General features: G+C 24.7%; 2 protein-coding genes across 2 annotated transcripts; one reads left to right on the top strand and one right to left on the bottom strand.

Moving 5' to 3' along the window:
* Positions 1-297: 297 nt before the first annotated feature.
* On the bottom strand, positions 298-3,766 carry LOC122848954 (toll-like receptor 13). Its single transcript, XM_044147448.1, has 4 exons — positions 3,699-3,766; positions 3,304-3,420; positions 3,035-3,101; positions 298-2,945 (listed from the first exon to the last, which is right to left on the bottom strand). The coding sequence occupies exons 2-4, from the start codon at positions 3,406-3,408 to the stop codon at positions 1,030-1,032; spliced, it is 2,088 nt and encodes a 695-aa protein (XP_044003383.1). The 5' UTR covers positions 3,409-3,420; positions 3,699-3,766; the 3' UTR covers positions 298-1,029.
* A 12,315-nt stretch (positions 3,767-16,081) lies between these two features.
* LOC122849470 (zinc finger protein 107-like) lies at positions 16,082-18,147 on the top strand. Its single transcript, XM_044148172.1, has 3 exons — positions 16,082-16,159; positions 17,171-17,732; positions 17,861-18,147. Exons 1-3 carry the CDS (start codon positions 16,082-16,084, stop codon positions 18,145-18,147), a joined length of 927 nt encoding a protein of 308 aa, XP_044004107.1.
* Positions 18,148-21,736: the final 3,589 nt, after the last annotated feature.

Below are 21,736 nucleotides of genomic sequence, written 5' to 3'. Positions count from 1 at the left end.
TTGTTTTATTTATTTATTTTTCTCAAACATTTATATGATAATCATTTTAAATATTATTTAATATCAGTCATCGGTTGATTACATTTTTTGTTTTTAAATAAATTTACGATTACAGTAAAAAAGTCACATAAATACGATAAATATTTCCTGTGTAATTAAATACCAGTGATAAAAAATTACTATCAATATTTCAGCATAAATTTTATTTGACATAAGTATGATTTCAAATAAATTCCAAGAACTATTCTAATAAATCAGACACCTCAGGTCACAGAAAAAAAAATCAAAGTCACATTAAAAGATAATAATAGCTGATAAAGCTTGAAAAAAACAATAATTTAAAATCAAGAATTGAAATCACTTCATCTCTTTTATTTTATTTTTATCCTTTAAACATATAAACAAGTTAATTCGAAGTTATCCAGCAATAATTTTTAAATTATTTAAATTATTTTCAGTTGAATTTTTATTTTTTTTAATAATTTTTTTCGTCATGTTCCAGTTATGATCTAACATAATATAAAAATCCACTCTTTATGCACATACTTTATAATTCGTTTTTTTCAACGAATAAATATCAATAAAAATATAAAATATATTTTATTTGCAAAAATTTTATTCAAAATATTTACTCATGTACATTGCAAATTTAATTATAATAATTTGATTCTAAATTTACTATTTATCAAGAACAAAAAATAGACGGATTTTCTTCAAATTGCCTGTGTATTTTAATATTTTTGTTATGTAAAACTTTGTTAGTTTCATTATTATTTATCACTAAAGTAATTTAATTTAGCTTATAATTTTTTATAAGTATAGTTATTTATGAAAAAAATAAAAGTTTTCTCGACTAATTGATTTTAAACATGATCAAAAAATTATGAAAATTATTATTTTAAAAAATTTTTAATTTGAATAAATTGAAAAATCAAATCTTATATTTAAATATAACTTATTAGTAATCATATGAAACATGGTAAACAAATTCTTGAAATGACTGATAATGTAATTTTATCAATTTTATAATCACATATAAAAATTCTTAAAATTATACTTATTCTTTAATATATTTTTCGAATATGGTGTTAGATTGTTGCCCGAAATATAGAGCTCGTTAAGTTTTGGTAAATTATCGAAAATATCTGAATCAAGATAATTTATTTGGGCTGATTGTATGTTTAAGAATTCCAGTTTTTCAAGACCGTTAAATATATCTTTCGGCAATGTTGTCAGATGATTTACGCCCATCCATACTTTTCTAAGCTTCGATAAACCATTAAAAGTATTTGACTCGAGATAATTTAGTCGGTTGTGCGACATGCTCAGATTTTCAAGATTTTCAAGGCCAGTGAATATATCTTTTGGTAATGATATTAAATGATTTTCATGTATATAAAGAGTCTTGAGATTTAATAAATTATTAAAGATACTTGGCTGAAGAGAATTTATTTGATTGTATGATAGATATAATCTTTCGAGTTTCTCAAGACCATTAAATGTATTGCTCGATAATGCTGTGAGATTGTTGTTGTCCAAATCAAGCACCTGAAGATTTGTTAAATTATTAAAAGTACTCGACTCAAGATAATATAGCCGGTTGTTCGACAAATTAAGCTTTTTAAGATTTTCAAAGCCAGTAAATATATCTTTTGGAAGAACAGCCAAATTTCTATGGCTGAGATCAATTTCATAACTATCCGGATCTTCACTGAGAAATTCACAAATGGTCGAATTATAAAAAGATATCTTTTTGTTACAAAAATATTCATTATAAAATTGGCTATTAGACGTTAAAGCAATATCATCAAATCGTTTTCTTAAATCATCAACTACAACTGCCTGATTTTTATTATATTTATATTGAAAAAATTGTCGTCGCTTTTTCAATAAATCATCAGGCACATTATCTTCATTGAATTTCATAATAGATATCAATGTTTTCAATAAATTAGCTGATTCAACAAGATCTTGTTGACTTATTTGGAAAATTATTTCTTTTAACATTTTAACTTCCTGCTGTTTATTTGTTAAATTTGATTGATATTCATTTTTAATTTCATTTAATTGTTTTTTCTGATTTATCTGTAAGTCATATGACTGGTCACTCGCAATTCTTTTTTCTATTTGCAGTAGGTGAACCTCGTTAGTTAGATCTTTAATTTTTGGTTCAAGTATTGTTAAATTTTTTTCCAAGTTTACCTGTTGATCGTTTAATGATAAAACACGATTTTCACAAGTTATTAAAGTTTCTAAACTTTCATTATACTTTTTATTCATTTCTGAATACTCAGCAAGTGTTTGTTTCAGTGTATTATTCAGCTGCGATAATTTATTATTTAATTCGTTATTTTCCAATAGTGATGCTGATAATTTATTCTCGAGCAATGTTTTCGCATCAAACAAAATTCTGTATTCTTCTTGTTCGGTTCCCTGGTAGAAATATTTCTCCGCTTTTTCCCCTTTGTCCAAATTATTTTCTATGTCATCATTATCGGCATGTAAAGATTTGTTCTCCTCATTCATCGTTTTAATTTTTTGTTTGTCTATAGAATAAGCTTTGTATAATTCCATGTATTCATAATTTAATTTCATATAATCTTTCATAATTTTTGATATATTTTTTTGTTGTTGTTCCAATTTTGTACTAAGTTTGAAGTTTTCTATTGATAATTCACTGATTAAATTTAAATGCTCTGTGGTGATATTGTGTTGACGTGTTTTTTCGTCAGCCAATTGAGTTTTAAGGTCGTTATGATAACTCTCGAGCTCTAATATACGTGATATAGCCAATTGACTTCTTAAATCAATCTGATAATTTTCAAGCTTTAATATAGTTGATAGAGTCAAATTATTTTTCAGGTCATTTTGACGTTGGAATACATACGATAAATCAACTGTTTTAATATCATTTGGTTCACTAGTTGATATTGTTGAGTTTATCACTGAAAAATAAAATATAAAATCAATATTGTTTTTTACCATGGATAATGGAAACAATATATATATTTGAAACTATAATTTGTAAGCCTACTTTCAATTGATGGTAGACTTGTAGTATTTTCTGAAGTCATTTGATTGTGAGGCATTCTACATAAGCCCTGAAAATTGAAAATTATGCCTTTTTTAATAAAAGAAATATGTCTGTTAATTTAAATTAAAAAAAAAAATTGATAACAACAATGGATATTAAAAAGAAAATTAATTTTTTCCTTTATTGTAAATTATATTTTCTGTAATATGGACTCTAGCACAGAAAATGAAATTTTAATAATATTAAACGAGATATGGTTATTTACTTACAAGATTTATAAGGCTACAAGCAATAATTGTTAAGGTGAATATAACAGTAACTGAATTAGCCGGCATCATTGATAGATTTTTAACAACCATATATTTGAGAAACATTCCACCAACACTCTGAAATTAATAAATGTTTATAAATTATTACAATTTTTTGAAAATATATTTTTAATAAAAAAAACGTGATTATTGAGTTGACAATTTAAAATAAAAGTTGCTAAAATATAAACTTTGATTTTTTAAAAAATATTTTTATAATAACGTATATGAAAAACAAAAATGAATTGATAATATAATACATTTTACTGCGTTGTTTAATGACAAAGTGAGAAAAAATTAAAAAATAACTGCATTGACAATTATAAAATGTAAATAAACCAAATGAAAGTACTTACATTTGTTAGCTTGAAAAATATTCACTAGATGATTTGTATATGATGTCGTTGATGTGAATATACTGCCCAACTACTGACGAATGAATGCACTGGTTATAAAAATTATCGCAATTTATATGTGCTGATTGAGTCTGCTTCATATCAGTTACTTCAACTGCTTATATACAGCTCATTCTGTCATTGGGATTCGTAGAATTCAATATGATACTGATAAGGGTCGTCTGGGTCATCTCTTTATGTACTGTATTCCTTCAAATTTAATGATTATAACATGCTTATATGTTACTTTGTAAAATAAAAAAATTTAATTATTTAATATTGATTATTAAAAAATATAAATACATCAAGTTATGAATGAATCTTAGATTAGTGTAATCAGAATGATTTTTCTTTTCATTAATAAATGCAATATAATATTGTAAATTTAATAGATTAAAAAAAAAAATTATTTAAAAATTAATTTGAAAATCATAAAATATTATTCGAATCAATCAATTTTAGAAATTTAGAAAGAGATAAATCACTTTCAGCTATTGGAAAACTACGTGATATTTTTTAATTTTTAATTTATTTTTCTTTTCTATATATATTAATTCATATTTTGTTAGTTATTTATTTTTTTTAAACATTTATGATAATCAAAAGTCAAATAAATATGATAAATATTTCCTGTGTAATGATATACCAGTGATGAAAAATTACTGTCAATATTCTTGCATAAAGTTTATTTGACACAAGCATGATTTCAAGTAAGTTCCAAGACACTTTGGGTCACAGAAAATAAATCAAAGTCACGTTAAAATGTAATAACTGTTGATAAAGCTTGAAAAAAATGAGAAATTAATATAAAAAATTGAAACCACTTTATCTTATATTAAATATATTGGTATATAGTTTTTATTTTATTTTTATACTTTGAGCATGATTTAACTGTAACAATCCACACTATATATATATATATGCAAATACTGAGTATAGTACTCAGGCGATCTATCGTATATCCATAAAATGAAAAAAAAAAAAAAGTATATTATACACAAACTTAACAGATCCATTGGAAGATAATAATTAATTAGCTAAAGTTTTTTTTAAGGAATGAATATCAATAACAATATAAAATATATTTTATTTTCAAAAATTTTATTCAAAATTTATATTTATGTACAGTGCAAATTTAATTACAATAATTTAAATTTCAATTTCATTATTTAACAAGGACAATAATATAAATATGGATGGAAAAAAATTTTTTGGATTATTTAATTTATTATTTATTCATTTTCTTCAAATTGCCTGTGTATTTTTTTTTTTTTTTTTGAACTATCTGAACCTAAAGATATTGCTATTCTACTAACAAACAACGACAATTATTTTAATAATTTTTTTGAGCAATAATTGTATCTAAAATAGCTTAATTTCATGTATTTGTACGTCCAACGGTCTAATGTGCCTCCGTAATTATATATAATATTGATATTAATTAACTCAAGTGAATAAATAATAATGTTAGTACTTTTACTCGATAATTATTTATAGATATCAATTATCACTAGTGAAATGGAAGTGTGAGCATAATTTGTGTGCAGTTTTCATTTGTTTATCGTGAATTTGATAGCAAGTGAGTATAGTCTCAATTTTTATATTATAAACAATGTTTTAATGGAAACATCCACACAATATTATTTTATAACAAAAAAATTATTAGCTGTATTTTTAGATGAACACACCGGGCATTATGAAGTTAATAAAAAAAATTGTCTAGTGGAAAAATTTAGATTTAAATAAAATATATAATTATAAGTTAACATATATAACACAAGCACCAAGTACAGAATTTATTGTTAATAATTGGATATGAAAAAAAAATACATTAAATAAAAATTTAATTTTAAGCATTATTATTTATTACCTTTTCATTTATTTTTTGAGCAATATTTAAAAAAAGATAATATATTTGGAATTTTTATTAATTCAAATAATAAAAATTGTTGGTAATACATCAAACTTTACTTATCGACACTATATTTTTTAGTATGTATGTATAGTTAGAAATACTGTGCTTGGCACGGTAATTTTTGTCCAGCCGAAATACAAAATTAAATGGCACGAAGGGTAAAAATTATTGTTCGCATTGTAATATATGTATTAAACTTACAAAATACCCGGCCTTTACTACGCAGCACAGTAATTATTTTATTTGATTTTAGTCGTAAAAATTGTTCTTTATTTTTCTCAGTGTATTCTGCAATATTTTTTCCGAATATGGTGTTAGATTGTTGGAGTAAAAAGAGAGCTTATTAAGTTTCGGTAATTTATTAAAAATATCTGAATCAAGATAATTTATTTGGTTGTACGACACGTCTAGTTCTTCAAGATATACAAGGTTAGTGAATATATCTTTTGGTAATGATGTTAGTTTGTTTCCGTCCATCCATATTTTACTGAGGATTGATAAACCATTAAAAGTACCCGACTCAAGATAATTTAATCGGTTACTCGCAATGTTTAGATATTCAAGTTTTGCAAGGCCGATGAATATATCTTTTGGTAATGATGTAAGATGATTTTCCTGTATCGAAAGATTCTTGAGATTTGATAAATTATCGAAGGTACCTGGCTGAAGAAAATATATTTGATTGAAAGGTAGATATAATATTTCGAGTGTTTCAAGACTATTGAATATATCGTTCGATAATGCTGTTAGTTTGTTGTGGTCCAATTGAAGTTCCCGAAGATATGATAAATTATTAAAAGTACCTGACTCAAGATAATATAGTCGGTTGTATGACAAATAAAGCTCTCCAACTTTTTCAAAGCCAGTAAATATATCTTTTGGAAGAACAGCCAAATTTTTATGGCTAAGATCAATTTCATACAAATATTGCCATAGTAATGCACAAATAGTCGAATCATAATGAGATATCTTTTTGTTACAAAAATATCTATTATAAAATTGGCTATTAGGCGTTAAAGCAATATCATCAAATCGTCTTCTCAAATCATCAACTGCGACTGTCTCATTTTTATCATAAATATTTTGAAATAATTGCCGTCTCTTTTCTAATAAATCATCAGGTACATTCTCTTTGTTGAATTTCATAATAGATATCAGTGTCTTCAATAAATCAACTGATTTAACAAGATCTTTTTCACTTATGTCGAAAATTATATCCTGCAACATTTCAACTTCTTGCTGTTTATTTGTCAAATTTAATTGATATTCACTTTCTATTAATTTAAATTTTTCTGCTCGTTCTTTTTCCAAAGCAATTGATTCTTGAATCGTTTTATTATTTTCGTCAATTTTTTTTTCTAACTCTAGTGATATATTTGAGTATTGTTGATTTTTTGATAATATCACTGATTGCAAATTATCAATAATACGCTGCATTTCTACTCTTGTATTATTTTTTTCATCAATAATATCTTTTATTTTTAATTCAAGTGTTGTTAAGTTATTTTCCAAGTTAACCTGATGATCATTTAATGATAGAACATGATTATTACAAGTTGATAAAGTTTCTAAACTTTCAGTTCTATATTTTTTATTTATTTCTAAATACTCAGCAAGTGTTTGTTCTTTATCTTGGTTGACTTGTTTCATTGTATCATTCAGTTGTAATAATTTATTATTTAATTCATTAATAATATATTTGTCTAATATAGATGATATAGCAGTATGAATTTTTAGTTCAATCTGATTTTGGTTTACATTGAATGAATCAATTGTATCATTATCATTTGACGAAAGAGTTAAAGTTGTTGGTGAATTCATTTTACTTGAACCCTGAAAATTAAACGATATGTGTAAATTATTTCAATTTCAGAAAAAATTTAATATCAACAGCTTTTTTACTTTGCTGTTTATTTTTATTTTGAATAATAAATTAATTGTTTTTAAAATATACTTACAGGAATCACGAGACTGCATGCTACAAATAGCATAAATATACCAGCTACTGAGCTGGCTGGAAACATCAGTAGATTTTTAACAACCATATTTTTGAGAGGCAATCAATTCAGATTTCAGCAACACACTAAAATTAATAAATATAATATAAATTATTATAATTTAAAAAAAAAAATTTTCAATGAAAAATCTTAATCTTTTGGTTGGTATAATATGTAAATTTATACAATCCAAAAAAAAAAAAATAATATGCATTACTACGTTGGTTGACAGAAAAGTTAGTGACAAAATTAAAAAATAACTGGATTGAAAATTATGAGTAACAAATAAACCAAATAAAAGTACTTACATTTGTTAACTTGAAAAATATTTAATAGATGATTTATATGTATATGATTTTGTTGATGTTTTTATACTGTCCAGCTGCTGACGAGTGAATCGACTGGTACCAAAAATGATCACAAGTTATGTGTGCTGATTGAGTCTGCTTTATATCAGCTTTTTCAGTTCATATATATACAACTTATCCTGTCATTGAAATTTGGAGAATGACACAATAATTATCATGATATTGATAAAGGTCATCTGGGTCATCTCTTTATTTAATAAAATCCCTCAAATTCCTAGAAAGTGTATTTAATGATTAAAACATGCTTATGTTACTTGGTAAAATAAAAAAATTTAATTTTTTCACTAGTGATTATCAAAAATTATAAGTACATCAAGTTATACATAACTCTTAGATTAGTGAAATCAGAATGATTTTTTCTCGTTAATAAATTCGATATATTGTTGTTTTATTATAGTTAAAAAAAAAATTTGTTGAAATATATGAAATAATATCATTCGTATCACTTGATTTTTAGAATTTTAAAAAGAGATGATTCAATTTCAGCTATTAGAAAACTACGTGATATTTTTTTAATTTTCAATTAATTTTTTTTTTCCATACATTAATTCATATTTTGTTAGTCATTTATTTTTCTCAAACATTTATAATTTTCATTTTAAATATTGATTACTATTATAGCAACTGGTTGATTAAATTTTTGTTTTCAAATAAATTTACGATTACAGTAAAAAAGTTAAATAATATGATAAATGATAAATATTTCTTGCGTAATTATATACCAGTGATGTAAAATTACTATCAATATATTTTACCATAAAGTTTATTTGACACAAACATGATAACGTAAATTCCAGGAACTATTCCAATAAATCAGAGACTTCGGGTCACAGAAAAAAAATTAAAGTCACGTTAAAATGTAATAATTGTTGATAAAGCTTAAAAAAAAAGGAGAATTGAAAATCAAGAATTAAAGTCACTTTATCTCTTTTACTTTAATTTATTTTTGGACATATAAACAAGTTAATTCAAAGTTTTCTAGCAATAATTTTCAAATTATTTAAATTATTTTCAGTTGAATTTTTAGTTTTTTTCATAATTTTTTTCGTCATGTTCTAGTTATGATCTAGCATGATATAAAAATCCACACTATATGCTCACACACAGCACTCTGGCGGTTTATTCCTTTGACTTGAAATTTCTATCATAGATATATAAAATGAAAAAAAAAAAAGGGAGCAATCGGAGAAATGTACCCCGCAGGGGTACTCATCAACAAAGGTGCCGACAACCACTTGGTGACAATAGAATAAAAAGATCAGCCAAGTTTGTATACGTGTCAACTAACAACGTGTCACCACTTCAAAAGTAAGCCGGTCTTTCTTATGTGTTTATTTAGTTAACGTCAAATTTAGTTAGTTGAAAGTTATACTATTTTCTGTTCTTTATACCAAGATATTTGGTTATGTTTTTCTATTGGTTTTTTTCTTTTTCGATTTATATATTTGTATCAAAAAAAAATCCACTCGATTGGCGTACCAAGGCGTGGCTCGTGATTCCATTGTAATTTTTTGACTTTTATCAATTTTCGTATAGATTTTCAACTTGTACTTGTTGTTTGATATTTTTTTTTTTTTTTTTTTATTAACGTTATATTCATTCAAATATACACAAAGTGTTTCGATTCTTTCGATGAAGATATTTTTTTTATGTCAGGTTGCTTCGTTCTAAAGATCCAAACAGTTTTTTTTTTCTTCTCGTAATTTCACTTTTTTTTTTCTATCAAAAACAAGAGTTTGATTTAGATAATTTTAATTGAAAAAAAAATTTACAATATCTAGTATTATTATACGTTAAATTCAATTATTTTTTACAAAAATAAAAATACTTTTTCCAGTGGAAAAAATTTTTCGGACTTTCTGTAAATCTATTTTCAAATTAACGATTATTTTTAACGGAGAAATCTTGAGGAAAATACAAATTAACTTCCGTTTTTTAATCATAAAAAAAAATTTATTCGATAGAAAAAATCCAGAGTAATTAATTACGTAAATTATCTATAGAAAATAAATTAAAAATTAATATTTTTACACTTCAAGTTGATTGACTTTTAACATTATGTATCGATAGAAAAAAAAATAACAAAAAAAGTCATAATAGATTTAAAAATAGTTTTATTAAAATGATGATGTCTTCGATAATCTCTTGTACATAATCTCCATAGTGTATTGAATATTTTGTAAAAAGAAAAATTCAAGTATTTAGTCTCGGTCTGTTACGCCTTGCAGATGCCAAGTGATACAGAAGTGATGATCGACTATCAACGAGCATTATAAAAAAACTCAAAAATCATAAAGAAAGATGTATTAATTCGCTATGGTTTTTTATATAATATCTTCGAGGGTCTACTAAATATACCAAACAGTATGACTAAACTGTGCTTCACGTATACTTCTCGTTTTGATACAAACACAGGGGTGAAAAAAAAAATAGGGCTGTGACCAATCGCAATTCGGTACGTTGCAACCCTGATACTCCTCTTTTAACTCAATCTGTTATTCTTTCTTTCGTCATTTATATTTCATCAACAGATATGACAACATTTATTACGTCAAATAAAAATAACTACAGTTAAATATATAAAACAATTTTTTAAATAAATAAGCTATTATCATTTATTATTCAAAATAAAAATTACAGATAATTTAAAAAATTAAAAATACTATTTTTTCTTCGATTAAAAAAAATGCCAAATTGATTTTCCGTCGGCTTAAACTCTTTAATATATCAAAGGCTTTTAAAATGTATAGAAATATTTTTATAAAACTCAAAATGACCCATGTTTTGTCAACGATCAATGGACAACTCTTTTTCATGTTTTTCTTAATCCAAATAATCCTGTATTATATAAAAGAAAAAGAGTTTATATACCAGCTGTGAAGTGGTGATTCTTAGTAAGTCAAAAAATCATGAATATAAATTTTTTTACTATTATTCAAATTATGTTGATCATTGTAAAATTTAAACAGCCAAAAATTTAACAACACTTGTCAATAAATCGGCTTATATTTAAATATGAAAATAAATTTTTTAAATAATCAAAAATATGTTTTGAAAATTATTTTTTCTATTGAAAATTACAAATAGAAAAAAAAAATTATTTAAACTTTTTTTATTTGGTAAAAAACTTGCTTTTTATATACAATTTTTTTTTTCAACAAAAAATGAATGTAATAATGGTAAATGTCCATTAATCAAAAGAGTTTTTCCAGTAGAGTGATCATGTGGCTAGCCGACATGGACTGCCAGATGGCCCGTGCCAATGGTTAAAATTTTTCTATGATATTTCATCGCACGCGTTTTTCATATATTATTTTTAAAACTCATATCTTGAAATTTTATATAATGTTCAATGATTTCAAGCGACACTTTTGGGCCTTATGGGCCTTTCAGGGGCTAAATAAAGAACAATAAAAAATGTTAAGAAATTCACTGGATCGTGAGAAGGACGCAATTCATATATTACTTGGATAAATAACATCAAGAGTCATTTTTTTTTTTGACTTTTTCATTCATTTCATTTTTTTTAATATTATATATATAAATTTATGAAAAGAAGAGGAGTCATTGTGTCTGGTTGTGTGTTGTGGTCGGTTTTGGTGGGGCTGCGGATACAGAGAAATATTTTGAGGATATTTCTTGGATCAAAAAAATTCTACAAGAGGGGGAGGAGATTATTCGATGAGTTTTTTTTTATTTCTTTCTTTGATATTTTTTTTTAGAAATATATGAATTTTTTTAACGATATACTACTCAGGTGGCTCCTGGAATTCTACGGGTAATAAATTATCAAAATTCAAATAATCAATAAACTACTGCTGCAGTGTGTATGATATTATGATTTTTTATAAGACGTGAGTGTCATTATTTTTAATTGGACAATTGGTTTAAATATTTTAGATAAGAAAAAAGAAAAGAAATTTGAGAAAAACAAAAAAGAAGATCTGTAAAGTGTATTTATATTTGACTTTATTTTGTCCCAATGAATTGTAGTAATAAAATGATGAAAATTACAAAAAAATTATTAATAATAAACTCAATAAGAAATAATTTTTAATTATTTATAAATAATTATGTATTATTTCTTATTAGGTTTATTATTGATATTTTTGTGTTTTTAATTAGTTGATAATTTATTCAATGATTGAGATAATCGCTACGAATAACTTTTGTTGAAATAGATCTACCTGATTTAAACTTAAATAATTGCATAGAATGATGAAATATTTTTTAGTATCTCTTTAATAATTTAAAAATAATAATAATGTACTTATAAATTATAAATAAAAAAAAATAACTATGTGTATCGAAAAAAATTGAATGGAATTCATTGAAAGTCAAATTAATAACAATATTTTTAGATAAATATTAAATAATTCAACTTTTAAGTATTAATAACAGCTTTTTTTTTTTTAAATCTATCTGAATTATTTATTTATATTTTTTTTTAAATAAGAAGACTCCGAAATTTCGAAATTTTTCTCCGATATATTGCTGAAGCAGAATTTCGAAGAAAAGTTGGAGTAAAGCGAGAAATTATTCACCTCGATTTTCTCCAACTTTCTCCGATTTTTTTTGAGTTTTTTGGATTTTTTAAAAATTCCGAAAATCAGAGAAATAATTTTCAACACGGAATTCTGCGTTTATTTTCAGAGTGTTTGGATATGTTTTCTCATCCAATTATATCATCTATGTTTTATAATAATATATAAAAAGTATCATATTTATCGAAAACGAATTGAATATTTTGGATCTAGGTAAATTACATATACATTTGAATGTGTCACATTTGGTGGATCTGAATTTACAGCTATCGAATATTTTTTAACTTAAATTTCTTTTAGTTTTTTTTATTTTCTTTATTGCGGCGCTCTTTTTTCACTCCTGCGTTGTCTCATATTTTAACCATAAGAAATCGATTATTTTAAATTCCCATAACTTATGAGAATTTAAAATAATCAATTTCTCATGATTAAAATTAATTGATGTATACATAACTCAAAATTTAAACATAAAATACTTTAAATAATTTCAAAGTTAGATCATCTTTAAAAGACTAAAAATAACAATGATGCATCGTTTCGCATTTTTTATTTTTCAATTAATATTATTAATGCGAAACGCATCATTGTTGTAGCTGATAATTATCATTAATTATTATTAATATAGAAATTTTGGATAAATTTCGCTGGCTCGTTCAATAGAAATTCATATGAATTTTGAAATAAAAAAAAAACACTACACTTGTGAGTATATTGGAGTAAATATATGTATATATATATTTTTGTATTTACTAAATTTTATAATTATATATTTCACATAAAACGAAAAAAATAGAAGCTGAATTAAAAGTGATATAAAAATTTGTCAAAATATATTCGAAATATTAAAAATGAAATTTTCCGTCGAACAAAAAACTTGGTGGTTTAATTTTTTATATCAATTTACTCATCATTAAATTATTCCATACTTTTTATCTTTTTTTTTTTTTTCGTCGTTTAATCGAGCTCTCGTTCAAATATTCAACCTAAAATTGACTCTAAAAATTCGACAATTTTTTCAAATATTGATGTTTAATTAAAATCGACAAAAAATTATACTATCATTTTGTTATTAAAAAAACAACAAGCTTCAAATAACCATAACTAAAATGAAAAAAAAAAAAAAAAAAGAAAGTGGCAAGTATTATTCTCATTGTCACTCATCATCATTCCTATCTCACGGCTGCATGTACGCATAAATAAAGCGTTTTTCTTTTAGCACTTTGGACATGGAGTGTTAACTCATCTGGAAGAGGTATAATAAAATTTTGGACCCGCCATATCCGAGGGGCGTCTACTGTGCGTGTGGTTGCACTCGACTCATTTTTCGAGGGTGGAACCACCAATATTCACATGTATATATGTGAAATCAGTAAAATCATCAGCAACAGCAGCAGCAGCAACAGCAGAAGCATCATTTTTTTTTTCTTTAACAAAAATAGGGTGAGTGAGAAAGGGCTTTCATAGGGCTTGCAATGTGAGCCCGTTGAGCACCCCCCAAAAGCCCCAACTTGCTTCGATACATACGTGTATATACATAGATATATTTCTTGATTCCCTTACCCTTGAGTGTACTCGTCTGAAAACCAACGATGGGTAGTAGAAAAGCGTGCGATACGAAGGCTCTTCTGATGGGGCGTGGGCATCCAATCCTGCGTATATACTGATCAAACTCTCTCTCTCTCTCTCTCACCCCTCGAAAAACAAACTATATCAGTGGGGGGAAAAATTTAATATCAAGATCTCAATACACACTATGTTTATATTCAAAAAAACAAAATAAATTTATGCATTGATGTATTTATTTTTCTTGGTTACGTAATTGAAACATAAATGGAAAAATTGGAAAAAATAAAAAGGTCAAATTGAAGTTTTTAGATTTATTACAAATTGGGGTAGAAAAATAAAATGGCTATGCTTCAAAGTATAAAAACCAAGTAACCGCAAAATTAAATATTGAAATGTTTGCTTTACAAGAAAAATATATAAAAATATTTTTTCTGTTTGTGGTTTTGAGAAGAAAAAAAAATGAAAAAATGACGATGAATTAAATACAAATCAATCGTTTATAATAATAAATAGTGTCAAAAAAATATGCAAACATTTCTTTGAAAATATGTATAAATAGAAAAAAATAAAATTGGAAAAATCAACAAACGAAAAAATCAGATAATACAGCGTAACGATTGTTTGGATTTGTTTGATTTTTCGAAACGAATTGGATCATGTTGCATGTTTGAAATATCTCAATGTGAATGACCACAAATTTTTTGAGGAAAAAAAAAAATAAACTTGTAGTATTTACGGGGTCAAATGGTCTGTCTTTGCTTGTCATCTGGAAATTCTAAAAAAAATTTGAAAGGTTAAAAGAGGGATTAGTATCGACTGTTGTGACTTTTGGGAAGACATGAGTAAGACGGATTGATCTATTCACATCGGCGTCAGATACAGTGTTAAATTTTTTAGTACATTTTAAGAAAGTAAAAAAATAAGGTTTGTAATTGAATATTCATGATATTTTTTTATGCAAATTTTATCAAATTGTATGCCATGTTTTTAAATTTTATTTGGATAAAAAATTGAGTGGATAAATTGTTATTTTCATTTTTAAGTAGTTTTAAATTGTTTTCGTCAGACATAACAAGTGTTTTTTTAGTTGAGCTTGTATAATTATAATTACAATGAAGAAAAAAAAGGTAGTTTTATTATCATCTCTCAATTGAAAGATGAATTTTATAATAATGAAAATAAAAAAATAAAAAATTGAAATTGATTTTATATGTAATTTTTAGATTCTAGATTTTGAAAAAAAAATATGAAATATTGAATTGTTATTCTTAATTTATTAAATATATTTAAATGGCTATTTGATTGATTAAAAAATATATTTAGAATTTTAATAAATTCCTATTTTTCTAAATATCCTAAAATTTATTTTAAAATTAAATAAAAATTTCTCATTGTTTATTTAAATAATTAGTAGATTTTTTTTAAAATATAAATCATGCTTTTTATTTAATCATTTACTTCTTGTTTAATTAAATTAAAAAACTAGAAAAAAAAATTTATTTATCATTTGAATATATTAGAAATTTATTTACTTAATTTTCAAAATTTATATTTTTTTTTTCTAATTGTTTTATATGGTCAATATAAAAAAAGAATTAGAAAAAAAAACTCAATTTTATTTAAATACATATTAGAAATTTAATTATTTTATTTTCAAAATTTATATTATTCCTCTAATTGTTTTATATTGTCAAAATAAAATAATTCTGGTAAAAATATTTCTCCGAGGTACTCATTAATGACTTTTTAATTTTCTCTAATCCACGCTTATCAAAAATTACCCAATATGAATTTTTGTAAATTCAAAAATACTCAACTCCAAAACAAAAAACAAGTATTAATACCAAAAAAAAAAAATCTAAATTACAGCCAGAAAAATATTATCATCAGTCTATGCGTATAATGAAAAGCAAACGTATATAATTTAAAGTTTAAATTTATACCGTCGGCAATAATGCGTACGAGTCCACTTTGTGATGACAATGGAGTCCTTATGGATTATTTGAATGGAATCTGCAGGCCCGTGTCATGTGTATATATACATACTATATACCAGAAGTTGTTACACTCGGGGGTGGAGCCCCATAGATGGCTCGTTGATTTATGGCAACACTTGGGTAAAACTCACCCACCAAAATCTCAAACAATTCCCCACAGTACCGTTTCATCTCAGCTCAATTTTCTTTTTTCTATTCATTCTCTTTTTTTTTTTTTATTTCTTTCACATATCACTATATCAACACACACACACACACATGTACATTAGTCTGTTTATACTTAAATTTACAATTCACCCTATAAATGTTAAAACTACGCGGATTCCACTCAAACTCATTGATACAACAAATTCAAATTATTTTTTTTTGAACAATCAAATGAAGACTGTTTTCAATTTTTCTATATACTTAAAATTATTAATTAATTTTTTTTTATTTTGTAAATTTAATAAAAATATTTAATGTTTATAAAGTGAAATTTAAAGACTCAATTATTTTATTTTTAAATTTTTTATTTATGATAATTAAGAACAATGAAAATTTAATTTTAAAAATAATATTTATTAATACACAGTTAACCACCAAATATGTGGTACGTAATGAACATGTGCTCTTGCAATATTTTCAATCTATTATGTATAAAAAAAAAAAATATATATATACAAAAAAAAGAGGGATAAAATTTGACCGTTTGTCACCCTTGATTCAGCGCCCCAATCACTTGCAAGAAGGTGGGGCATAGAAAATAAAATAAACCCCTACTCCAAAAAGTCATCCCTAAAATTCAAAGCTATATAAAGCATGTTTCGAATCCTCGGGGAACAGTATCACCCCAAATTTTGTGTGGTAACGTGCTTCTCTATTAAATAATCAAAAAAAAAAAAAAATTTATTTATACAACCAAATTGTGCCACAATAAAAATCTAAAAAAAAAGCTATATTTATTTTAATATATTTATTTATCAAAAAAATAAAATAAAAAATAATTAAAAATGTGTAATAAAAGTGAAACAAGTAGTAATAAAATATTGTGGTGTCCATGGAAGGATAAAAATTCAAATGAAGAAAAAAAAAATATCAGTGTTGATTGTGATACAACTGAAGACAATGCAAGTATTTTATCATCATCATCATCATCAAGTGATTCTGAAAGACAAACATTATCACCATGTTCAACATCAAGCTCTGAATACCCAAGACAATCAAAAAAACATAAAAATATTAACAATTTATTAAATGATAGTAACAAAAAGTTGCTGGATCAATCAGAACTAGTATCAAATCAATCAAATCAATATCAATTTAATGATCATAAATCGGCTTTTACATCAACCTACTCATATCCAATGCATCATGATTTTTTTTCAACATGGTTGAGATTAAATGAAGTTCATATACCTGAACAATGTTATACAAATGGATTAATAAATTCAGTTACAAATTTACCATTTGATGGAAGTGTACAACATGCTGCTCAACGTATACATGAAGAAGATATTGCTGCAAAAAGATTAAAAAAATTAAGACCTAAAAAATTTCAATGTCAATATTGTGTTGCTGCATTTAGCAATAATGGACAACTCAGGGGACATGTTAGAATTCATACTGGTAGGTTTTAATTTATTTTTAAAATAATTATAATTGCTTATTTTTTTTTTTGGGATAAAAATAATTACATTACAGCTGTTTGATTATTGATATGATTATTAATTTTTTATGAATTTTGTTTGTTACAGGTGAACGACCCTACAAATGTGATGCTGAAAATTGTGGTAAAAGTTTTACAAGAAATGAAGAGCTAACAAGACACAAGAGAATACATACTGGACTTAGACCACACTCTTGTGATATGTGCGGTAAAAAATTTGGAAGAAAAGATCATTTAAAAAAACATACAAGAACACATGAAAATAGATCATTTTATCATATTCCAATGATTAATCCAATGATCATGGGACATCATCAAATTGCAGCTCAACTGTATCCAATGCCACCACATCCAAATGCCTATCAAATATGCTAAAATATATTTTTTTTATTTATGTAAAATCTGGTAGAAATATTTCTCCGCATTTTTTCATTTACTCCGTAAATGCTTTATAATATTCTCCGTAATTATTTTTGATTTTTCAATTCGTTTTAACGTATTTTTTCGAAGCTAATATCCAATCGAAATTTCGAAATATATTTGGGTATATTTTAGAAAGAAAAAATAAGCTATTTTAATGAAAGAAATAATTTTATTTTTAATAGAAAGTTATTACGGAGTAACTTGGGGAAATATGGAGAATATTTTTTGCCAGAAAATAGATTTATATCGATGAAAATGTACAAATTTTAATATGAAAAAAAAGGACCAGTGAAATAATATCAGGTTTATTTCGATATTGTTAAAAATTTCGATTCCGTCCCTGGAGGATTTTCTATGGTTAACTTTGATACCTTGAGATTATACAAATAAAAAAAAGCAAAAATATTGTAAATAAAAATTATATGTGGATTTTTATAAAAATTTATAAAAAATAAGGTTGTGATTTGTAAATAAAATATAAAATGACAAAACTAAAAAAAAAATTCATTAATAATTTAACGCCTTGAGAAAAAATATTAACATTGATTGAAAAAAATATATTTTTATCCAGTTTGAGTACCAATTGCTGATTGATGTATTAAAAAAATTTGAAAAAAAAAAAAATACTAAAATAATATATTTATAAATAAAAAGTATTTTTAAATTGAAAATTTGAGTTTTATGTTTTAATATTTGACCAATGTTTAATTTGTATTATGATATAATTTAAAATTGATATAAATTGTTATAAATTTATGTTAATATTGGTATAAAAAATAAAATTATTGCAGGATGTTTCATGTGGCCACCATTTTCCCCTCGATTAAATCAAACATGGCGTTGGTTTTATACCCTCCAAAGTTGCAACGACCAAGCCCTTTAGGCTTTGAGGGGTTGATAGCTTGTCTTCTCCCTTTTTTCAGCCCCTCTTCAATTATGTGACACACACACACGTATAGACATACGAGGGGTTGAAATGCCAACCCTCAATGCAAAAAAAATAAATAAAAAAGACAAAACTTTCTTCGCCTTTTACCACAAAATCTACCCTATCAGCCTTTTTATTCTTTTTTTTTTTTTTCTCTTTTTTATTTTATATATTTAATTTTTTTTTTTTTTAATATACATTTGGTTTTATTTTGCGTGCATGTAACTTGCCTCCGGGGAATGCCCTTTGCTTATGAATGTTATGGTTTATTTTGCGGTGGGCCGAACAGGGTGACTTACCCAATACCGAGGGTTGACATTACACGATCCGAATAAAAAGGGAGGAATAAAAAATCGACATATATATTATGGCTAAATTTTGGGTGGATCAATTTTTTATTTTTTATTATTATTTTTTGGTTGTTTTATTCATTGATACAATATATTATATATACTATAACGTTATTTATTTGTTTTTTTTTTTGTGACAAAAAAATATAATTTTATAAGTTTCAAATTTGTTATTGGGTTGTAAATTTTTTTTTTATATTTAGATTTTTAATATGGTAACTTATAAATTTCGATAGTTGAACAGAAAAAAAGTCAATTTTTTTGTTAAGTTATGTGGCCTATAAATATTATGTGAATAAATATTTTTTTTTAGAATTAATAAAACAACAATGCATTGGATTTATTAAAGAAAATGAAATTATTATGATTACGATAATCCAACAATAGGCATAGCTTCCGAAAATTTATATACATATTACGTAAAGACATGACCCAGATGAGCGTTATTAGTACCATAATAATTATTGTGTTATTCTTTAAATAACAGAAAGAGTTGTATAGATAATCAGTTGACTCAATCAGCTGCACATATAAATCATCATCATTATTGGTACCAGTTATACAGTTATGTATAAGCCATCTATTAATTTTTCAAGTTAACAAATGTATAAATACTTTTATTTGGTTTATTTACTACTTACAATTTTCAACCCTTCTATTTTTTAATTTTTTCTCTTACTTTTCCATTAACGCAACGCAGTAATATGTATGTTATCAATTTTTTTTTTTTATAAATTATTTTTGAGTTTTACTATATATTTAAAAAAAAAAATGAAGCTATAGTTAAATTGTCTATATGTAAATAATAAATTTGTAATAAAATTATTAACCATAATACTTGATCAACCTTTATAATAATTTTTTTTTCAAAAACATTATTTGTCATATAAATATTTATTCAAATATAAAGAAAACTAAATATCATCAATATATTGCCACATTGAATTTTTATATAAAATATATAAATAATCAAATTTTCCCCAAGTGTTGAGTAACAATTCCATCATCTTTATGTCATTTAAAATGAAAAAGAAAAGAAAAAAAAAAAAGTGCAAGAAAAATATTTCGACGCTTGCGTGTAAAGATTTCTCACACTTATTGTCAGCAAAGATGGCCTTCAATCATGAGGCCAAGCAGGGGGTGACGGCATCGAAAAAAAGCAAAAAGAAAAAAAAAAAAAAATATATGAAAAAATAAAATAAGGGTAGAAGATAAACTAAGAGATGAAAGATACAAGGCTGCTGGGTCATTTTGAGTTTATACTCACTGACACCCCCTACTGTTGTTCAACACACACATACACACACACACACACACACATGTAATATATATAACACATATAAATGTGTATGAAAATTTTACCCCTGTACCGTTTTGATATATACCTTTGTCACTTATTCGCTGTGTCGGTTTTCTGATCCACTGCACGGAAGTCAAAAACAGGGACAATTCAATTCCTCTTTTCTACCCTACATGTCATGACTCTCCCTGTCACATATATTATATTATACAAACTAGACTTTTTATATGATTTTGTGTAAACTATGTTGCAACTTACTTTGTATACTACTCAGCTAAATGATCAAGGATTACAACGGATTGAAAAGATTATATATACAAAGTCAAGTATGTTGATGGTAAATCTTTTTTTTTTTTTTTTTTTTTTTGTATGTTGAAAAAAAATATTTTAGTGTATTGAAAATTATCATTTTTAGTTAATTGTTATTGTATTTTTTTTTAAGGCCAAAAAGAATTTTTTTTTTGTGTACAAATTGAGCTGTAATGGACAGAAAGATGAATGTTTCTAGTAGAATAATTTCAACCTTCTAATTTTTGTTTTAAAAAATAAATTATAGTGGTGAAATTTTGTGGTAAAGTGCAATTTTTTTTTTCTATGGAATTGAGCTTATTTCGAATCGCAATTTCTAAATTAAATTAGCTTGTAAATTACAGTTATTAAAATATATTTTTTATATTTTTAAATTCTACCAAAGTGACAAATAAAAACCAGCATCTTCTTAGGGATCTCCAATTTTTCGAAACGACTTTTAAAATAAAATTATAATTTTAACAATTAAATTACATTTAAGGCAAGTAATTTTTACTTTTTCTATTTATTTCTTTAGCTTTTTTAAATATTGCTTGAACATTTTTTGAGCTTGGATTTTTTTTTCCAGCAAATAGATAAATTTTTCGATTCAAATGATAAAAAAAATAAAAATCTATATAAATATTTTCTATAATACAGCTGACTTTTATATAA

Source organism: Aphidius gifuensis, linkage group LG2 (assembly GCF_014905175.1).
Source record: "Aphidius gifuensis isolate YNYX2018 linkage group LG2, ASM1490517v1, whole genome shotgun sequence".
Taxonomy (NCBI): domain Eukaryota; kingdom Metazoa; phylum Arthropoda; class Insecta; order Hymenoptera; family Braconidae; genus Aphidius; species Aphidius gifuensis.
The sequence above is the reverse complement of the archived record's forward strand: the minus strand, read 5'-3'. Positions and strand labels throughout refer to the sequence as shown.